This window comes from Platichthys flesus, chromosome 1 (assembly GCF_949316205.1).
Source record: "Platichthys flesus chromosome 1, fPlaFle2.1, whole genome shotgun sequence".
NCBI classification, from domain to species: domain Eukaryota; kingdom Metazoa; phylum Chordata; class Actinopteri; order Pleuronectiformes; family Pleuronectidae; genus Platichthys; species Platichthys flesus.
The window spans coordinates 19,950,569-19,959,177 of NC_084945.1; the positions used below are offsets into that span (position 1 = coordinate 19,950,569).

At 40.7% G+C, this 8,609-nt stretch overlaps 1 protein-coding gene across 1 annotated transcript in view; it reads left to right on the plus strand.

The window, feature by feature from the left end:
• LOC133954152 (protein unc-13 homolog C) overlaps nucleotides 1–5,710 on the plus strand; it is a 104,513-nt gene extending 98,803 nt beyond the window's left edge. Inside the window, exons 31-33 of the mRNA XM_062388465.1 lie at nucleotides 595–687; nucleotides 2,691–2,850; nucleotides 4,046–5,710. Of these exons, the coding sequence (XP_062244449.1) occupies nucleotides 595–687; nucleotides 2,691–2,850; nucleotides 4,046–4,331 (539 nt within the window). The 3' untranslated portion in view covers nucleotides 4,332–5,710. The remainder of the gene's footprint in view (nucleotides 1–594; nucleotides 688–2,690; nucleotides 2,851–4,045) is intronic.
• The last annotated feature ends 2,899 nt before the right edge of the window (nucleotides 5,711–8,609 follow it).

Sequence of the window (8,609 nt, forward strand, 5' to 3'; positions counted from 1 at the left end):
TTTTTGCTCCGTAACTCATCATGAATCTGGTCAAACATGGACATAAACTACGAGCTGACGACCGCAAGACAGTAATTGTAGTTTTCATTTTCAAGCGACATGTCAGAATGCAGTTAAATCCCAGGTTTAGTTTCTATATCTGTTGGGTTGAAAGATTTTCTCCTGTAGAAAATGATTTATTTAATGCAAAGTCCTCACACCATCTGCCTCTTTTGCGTGGTCTTCAATCCAGGCAGATCATTTCATGTTTCATGTTTCTTTTTTCCTCTTGTTGTTCTTGCTGAGCCTGAAGCTAAAAGGAAACCCCGGCTGTGTTCACTACCGGGCTGCCATGGGTTTAAAATCGACACTCTGCTGTTCTTTTGTTTGTTTGTCTTTTTTATACACACAAAAAGAGCTGTTTATACACCAATTTCTGGATACCTCATCTACATAGGGAAAAAAAGACACCCACGGTTTTGGATGCGGTCCTTATACCCGCTCTTTTGTTCCCATTTCCTGATCTCTCTATTTCTCTGCCTGCTTCCTCTCTGCCTCTCTGATTCATTCAAGACTCTTTCCAATTCTCCTGTTGCTGTTTTGGTGTGTGTCCAGGTCAGTCAGCCAACGGATCGGTGGGGGAGGTGTCGATGCAAGTGAATCTCGTCTCTCACCCTGGGACTGGGGAGCACAAAGTCAGCGTGAAGGGTGAGCGTCTCCCCTATACCCAAACCTGCTTATCGTCTCCTCCATTCAAATGTGTTGACACCTGTGAACGTTCAAAGACCCGTCGTGCTCAGCTCATGTTGGTAATCTCATTTGTGCTGCCGGGACCCCGGTCGGAAGAATTGTTATAATACCTGGAGCTTGTTTCACAGAGAAAAATACAAACAACTTAATTAGCATCTAGACTTAACTCACTGATTACATAATTCAGGTCCCTGTATGGAAAACCAAAACCACAGCTGGAGTTACACTGTAGGTTTGTTTCCTCTGTTCTGCCAGAGGCTATAAAAGAGCTGCAGCTCAGCTACATCATTTCTGATTTATAGATCTGAATCATCTGTCTTTTTATTGTGTGTATTTGTCGTAAAGCTCGTAAAACAGCATGGCTTTATGGTTGACTGGTGGGTCCAGAGGTTGGTCCACCACTTTGGTCCAGATTGAAATATCCCATCAACTATTGGATGGATGGCAATAAAATTTGTTATAGACATTTTTGCTCCGTGAGGAGGATGCAGCCTGGTGGTTTTAATGATCCCCTGACTGCATGTTTCTCTAACACCACAGGAGGTTGATATTCGTTGTTTTGCAAATTATTGAATGTATAGCCTTACAACTTTATTTGCATATTCATGTCTACCTCAGGCTGAATTGTAATAACTTTGGTGACTCTTTAACATCTCATCTAGCGACATCAGCAGGTGTAAAGTGTCATAAAAAAACTAATATCTGCAACATTTCTGACATTGCTGTCAGACTCAGCTGTGTTTTATTCTATTTAGCATGGGTTAGCATGCTAGAACACTGAGCTTTGGTGGTGAACATTGTTAATATTACAGCATCAGCATATTAGCCTTGTTGTTTGGAATATCTTAGCATCAGCTCCGAGCTCCGCTGTCCCTAAACACAGCCTCACAGAGCCAAGAGACGAGACTTGATTCAGACTAGAGCAACTCCATTTACCAAATAATCTAGTATTTACTTCAGAATCTAACTACATTTTATAAATAATAAGCAGAAATAATAATGTAATTTAATTATGCACACCTTCTTATGGACATCTAACAGATACAACAACAGTCAAAAAAACAGCAAAATATAAGGGCACCAATAAAACAACATATGTTAAATTAATAATAAAATAAATATAAAATGAACATGGGTAAAATAAGAGACAGGGCAGAGTCACACAAAATTAGCTAATATAAAAGATGGGAATGTGGGGGGTCAATATCAGGGATTGGCTTGTAGGAGAAAGTTCCAGTGATGAGGGGTGGCACAGCTGAAGGCTCTGGACTCCATAGGGGATAAGCAGGCAGGAGGAGGTTGGAGGAGGAAGAGTGTTGAGTGGAGTTGTGATGGAGGTCAGAGAGGTAGGGAAGGTAAAAAGGAGAATCTTGAGCTTAATGTGATGTATGCCAGGAAGTCAGTGTAGTTGTTTGAAGACAGAGGCGATGTGTTCGATGGAAGAGGTTTTGGTGAGGATCCAGGCAGTTGCTTTCTGGACCAAATTAATTCATGGAAAAGCTTGAGAGGAGGACGAGAAGGGAGAGAGGGGCAGTAATGAGCTTCAAATGCTCTTATCAATCGTTTTTAAATCTTTCTTCTGTGATTTCCTTTTGGGACTATACACCACTGTTTTCTGTCCACTGCTGTAATCACACACACTTTGATTCTCATTTCCTTTCACAAAAACCAGACTAAGATGAGAACATCTCGCTCATATGAGCAGCAATATCTGTTGATCCTCCCAATGCAGTAACAACCAGCAATCAGCTGTGATCAGGCAGCAGCAGCAATGTGAAAGGGTGATTGCTAGTTCAGCTACTATGGCAACCATATATGTACAGTAAGTTTCAATGAAGGGGAAAACCATTATCACAGGATGAGGAGCTGAACCTCAGCTGCGTTGTATCTATTGTTGACATCTTTTACTTTCTTCCACCTATGATGGTGCTGCTGATTATTGTTTCCTCTGCATTTCTCAGTTGTTGGCGTGGACAACCTCATCTGGCAGACCAACGCCATGTTCCGTCCATTTGTGGAGGTCAACGCCGTGGGACCACACCTGGCTGACAAGAAGCGCAAATTCAGCACCAAGACCAAGAATAACAATTGGTCACCAAAGTACAATGAAACATTCCAGTAGTGAGTAATCCTGCTTCCTTCCTTTTTGTTACAGAGGTCGAGAGAAGGTATATTATAGAATTATAGTACATTATGATCAGATTTATTACACCACACTTATCTGCATATGTGGATAGTTTGCAAAACAAACTTTTTGCTCTGTATTTGGGATTCTTTTCCACATGCAGACAGCGTTGTAAGTCACAACAACAGAGATTTTCAGAATCAGCAATGGCAGCTTTATACTGGTTACTAAGTTTGGTTAACACTTCTTGGTCTAAATTAAGCATTCACAGGCTTATGCCTCGCCCAACATCACTTGGACCACAGCAGATGTTAACGCCACCTACTGGCACTGCATGCTCATTTGACCATTTGAAATTATTTTTGTTTAGAACTATTGATGGTTTAGAACTGAGTGTAAAATATCTGATTAAGTAATATCTGCAGAAGTTTAGAAAAGGCATCGGCCTACAAAATGTTGGTACATTCTGTACTGTATGCTGCCACACCTTTGATCTGGTGTTCAATAGCTATCTGCACTCTACAAAAGAGCCTGCAGAAACCTATATGCTGCATAATACCTCTAATACTTTACTGTCAAATCCCCCAATCGTTCCAAGCACTGAATCATCTGCAGTTGCTGCACTTCTTCTCTTTTTTTATTGAAACGTTTGTAAAAGGTCAAGAGACTGCTACAGCGGTGTATAAGCCTGTCCCCTGGTCCAGACTGTACTCCTAATGGTCGGGCCGAGGGAAGTGACGGAGCTAAACGGATCCTAGAGAGTTGTAGCAACAGCAACATAATCAAAATAGGCCCATTTCCATATAGATTTACTCCTGGCTTTATAATTTTAATTTTTAAGAAGCTATTAAGTTGCAGGGGGATAATGAGAAACCAGCCATAAAAATATAAAAAGAAGCTGTCACTGAATAAAGACTAACTTAAATAGACACATTCATGCTGTGGGCAAACATGATTGAGTTGTCCAATCACAGCCGCGCCAACAGGCTTCCCATTTTCCAACAGTCTCAGCCACTCACTTAAGTGAGTTGTTGTATTCAGCTATGAGCAAAGCAGTGTCCACAGAGCCGCTGGTCTGCACTCATGTCCAGTTCTGCAGGATGAATCGAAACAGTTTCAATAACTTTTTACTTTTAACATTATATTAACATGAACTTCACCTCTCTCATCTCCCTGTGTCATTTCCCGCAGTGTTCTGAGTAATGAACACGGTCCGGAGTACTACGAGCTGCACGTCTCAGTGAAGGACTACTGCTTCGCCCGCGAGGACCGCATCATCGGCATGACGGTCATCCAGCTCCGGGAGCTGGCGGACAAGGGCAGCTGCTCAGCTGGCTACCCCCTGATGAAAAGCATCTCCATGGACGAAACGGGTCTCACCATCATGAGGATACTCTCTCAAAGGACGACCGACGAGGTGGCCAAAGAGTTTGTGCGTCTCAAGACGGACACACGCTCGGCGGAGGAAGTGTCGTAATGAGCGAGAATGCAGTATTAAAAAGAGTTGTGTTGTCTTATGTAAGCGATAGAGGGAGAAGGAGAAGCAGCGGGAGGAGAAAGAGCAGTAGCAACAGTTGTTCTTTCAGGGTAGAGGCTGGAAACAGCAGGAGAGACAGGTTGTCCAAAGAGAAGCGGAGGAGGCCCAAGTGGGGCGAGGCAGCGGGAGAGAGAGAGAGAGAGAGAGAGTTGTGTTTGTTTGTTTGTTTTTGTGCATGTGCGTAAAACATCTGTTGGAATGTTCATTTAAAACTACAGTATGTACAAGTGTTTACTTACCGTATGCTTACTATTAAGTACTATATTCTACAAGTTATGTTAACGAGACATGAAATACCTTTTGTACAACATTTAGTCTTTTTGAACAGAGATTTGTTCCAATAAAGTGCCAAACCAGTGGAAAAAAAGAACACAACCAACGTATATGACTAATGGTGAACTTAGTATGTTTGAAATTTGCTCGATTAAGTTGTCCGGTGTAAGTCCTTTTCTGACCGTGTGGCGTTCTGATTGTTGCAAAGTCTTTCATTTTGCACCCTCGTTTCTCGGCTTCACGTTCTTCCACACAGCACTGTTGTGCATGTCCTCTTCTCGGTCATGTCTCTCCCATGATTCCACGGTGACCACCGAGCAGGGTCCTGTCCCCTTGCCTTCAAACTGTTTGTATTTTAAGTCGACCTGAAAATAGACCGTGTTTTTTTAAATGGCGATGACTGCTATGTAAACCTTCATAGGTGTTTGTAATTTTATAACCATGACAACAATGACGACAGCCTCCAGTGCTAACAGTCTTAGCAGAAAGGATGGAAACGTTTTTTTTCCTTTTCTTTGGCTTTTTCGTTCTTTGTTTTCAGCCATCGGCTTCCAGCCTTTCTGAATGACCACTGTGAACATGAGCTTTGGAAAGCAAGCTTACATGACATTGCTGACAGTTTGATATTATTGTTTCATATTTTTCCGATAACTTTGTTCCTGATAAACTGCCAAAGTTATTTTAAAATATTTGTACAAAAGCAATCCATTACATGTATGAAGATAAATATGTACATGTGATCTATTACTTTTTCAATGCTTACTATTTGATTGTTGATAGGGTGGTACTAAGATTTTATTTTTTTTATTTCCTGTGAAGCTGTTAACAAATATGAGAGTTGCACATGTTACTTTACACATCAGTTATATCAGCTTCTGCCATCGGAATTATTTTTCTTCATAAAGGAAAGAGTCTAACATTTGGTAAATATGCAACATTCCTATGTATTGCACTGATGGCGAATTGTATGTCATGTAAATATATTTAGTGAGATATTGTACAAAAGTCTACTTTTCTTCAATGTGCATAAAGTATGTGCAAATGTGTTAAGACATCTGGGTCATTTTGAACACTTGTTCCATAAGTTTCCCTTGCACACTACAAGGCAAATATTTGCTGTTTCGGAGGATTGAAGCATCGCGTTAAGATGGCTGAAAAACTAGCATTCATACAAACGTATTGGCTTTGAATCAAAGGAAATCATTAACGTATGTGAAGCAGTTTAACAGGTTTGCGTGCAGCTCTCTCATGTTTAATCTGAAACAACCTTAAGGAGGTGAATATCAGTGGCAGCTGGTTAAAATGGGGGTGCGGGGGTTCATCCCAAGACAAAAAACCCTCAATAAAAATGTTAAACTTAAAAATAGTTTAATTATATATATATAATATTTTACCTCAGCAACGCTCCTGGTTGACCCTAAGCACCTGTGAGCATTCAACAGAAGTTGTTTTAAAATAATATTTGGTTAATATCTGTCTAAGTATATAATACATCTGGGTGTTTGGTGACATCCAAATGGATGTGATTATGGGTCCTGAAACTTTTGGCAACCACGGGACCGGAGGCCCACTTTTATTTACAGGTATTGATGATGTTTCTTTTTCATCTAACGTGATTGGTCGACCCTTGACGCTGTCTCAGGTATGTCCGACGTCACTGAGTCACTTTCGCTGCGGCAATGGTATGAGAAACAGAGTTGGATGTGGTGTAAGTAATGTCTTTTATTGCTTCACCTGTTTGCTGTTTTGGGAGAACAAAAACATCGCTCGTTTTTGTCGAGTCTGGCTTCAGTCTGTTTGTTTAGGATTGACTGAGAGGGAGGTAAACGGGGTTGTCCACTTAACAGAGTGTCAGTGGTTCAATCCCAGTGTCAGCATGCACTGCTGCTCCGTCGGTGTGTGTGATATAGAAAGTGAAGCATATAGCCGCACTGAATGAATATGGGTGAATGTGACTTGAAGACTGGAAAAGCTCTTTATAATAAATATCATAATTGACCAGGAAGATATATTAAATGGTATTGCGTCACAGAATGTTCAGAATCCTATAGAGGTGCCTGCACATGACAGGTTCTGCCCTTTTGATGCATATTTGTTAAGAGAATCGTGTACAGATCCTCCCACAAGATACTGTAAGCCTGTGCACGGAAAATGAAGGCTTGGCCAAACTTTCTCTTTTTCTGTAATTTCATGGTGTCTGAAATGAGTGTTTTCACATCAGTTCTGCTCTACTTACTGTCAGTCATTCTACACCCACTGGACGAGAAGTACTTAAATAATCCAATAAAATCAGGCAAAATTTGAATGCCATTTTTTTCTTTTTTTTGTCCATCAGCTAAAGCTAAGAGAGATGATCATTTCAGCAACCATAGGAGGATGGAGCCAAAAGCATTAAAGCATTAAAGTGGGAAGCCCACTTTAATGAGTTGAACAAGTCTAGCTGAATGAAATATTGTAATATCAGAGGTGACTGAAAGGAAAATGACCATTCAGTGAAAACTGATTATTCTAGCCACAGGCCGCCCCCTGGTCACACAGTGAACGTAATCACCCGGAACCAGGATATAAGAGCCCCAGACAAAGTAAGTCAATTTGTCAGTGTCACCTTTTTGTCTTTTCTTTGTACACGTAGTGAACTTTGTTCAGGAGAGAGCACCTGGAAGAAAGTGAGAAATTTCAAGACAGAGCAATAAGCCGGTTGAGAAACTAAAGCAGAGACAGTGCCTGGACGACAAACATGGGAGATAATGTTTGTCCTGAGTTGAAATGCTTGTAGAGAATAATCAATTTATTTCACGCAGATGTTATGATGATGAGGAGGTAGCAAATTTCCTGATTTAATTTCTTACTGTTAATGATACATTTGTGGAGTCCATGTTTGTGTTAATTTGCTGTGTAATACATCTTCATTATCTGTGGGAGTGTAAATTCTAGTTTTATCATAGACATCACAGATAACGATGATATCCTGGTGTCTATGTTAATCTTTGTATTTTTTCTGGTTGAATGACCAACGGGACAAATGATCCAATAAATCACATTACGAGGTAATCGACATGATAACATTTACTAAGCTAATATAACTGACACTGTATAAAAGATGTGGATCACTGCCCTCTCTAAAATGAAGAGAATAACCTTGTGGTTGACAGAAGGGTCACAAATCAAGCTGTGTCTCAGGTGGAAAAGCGGGGCGCCCTCTAGTTAGAGGGTTGGCGGTTTGATCCCTGTCTCCTCCACCTGTGAGGGTCCTTGGGCAAGATACTCAACCTCAAATGGCCTCCGAAGGTTGTGCCAGCAGTGTATGAGTGATGTGTGATAGAGAATGTGCTGCAGGTAGATGCATGAACGCATATCTTGCGCACAATTCATCATAATGACCTCAGACTTGGCATGTGTACACGATTGAGTTTTAAAAGTTGTGAACTTCGGTAAGAAGATTGTGTGGGCTGCTTAACAGACCTCTGAAATAACCAACAAGCAATGTATAAAACCTAATCACAGTTTGAGGAAAGCATCCAAACCTATTAAAACCACAGACATGAACAGCATTACATTACATTTCATTTAGCTGATGCTTTTATCCAAAGGAACTGACATTAAGTACATCTTGACTGCAGAAGAACCAGGTAGGACGAACACAAAGTTTTCGAACTTCACTCCGCACCATCGGCTATTGTTTAAAAAGCTCTGCAAAAAAAGCACACAAAAAATAAAAAGTGGCAGTATTTTGTAAAAGTGAAAAAAGTGCTTTGATAGTAACTGGTGTAACAGTGTGAGTTCAGTGAGACAGCAGCATTATCAACTTTGTTCTGCATGAAAAAAAAAAACTACACCCTACAGATGCAATCCCCAATTCCATCTGAAACAGTGTGTAGAGTTGCTTCATTTCCCATTATTTTCTTTTCCTGAGCCAGTTCTGTCAGTCACGCTTGTGTCAGCTTG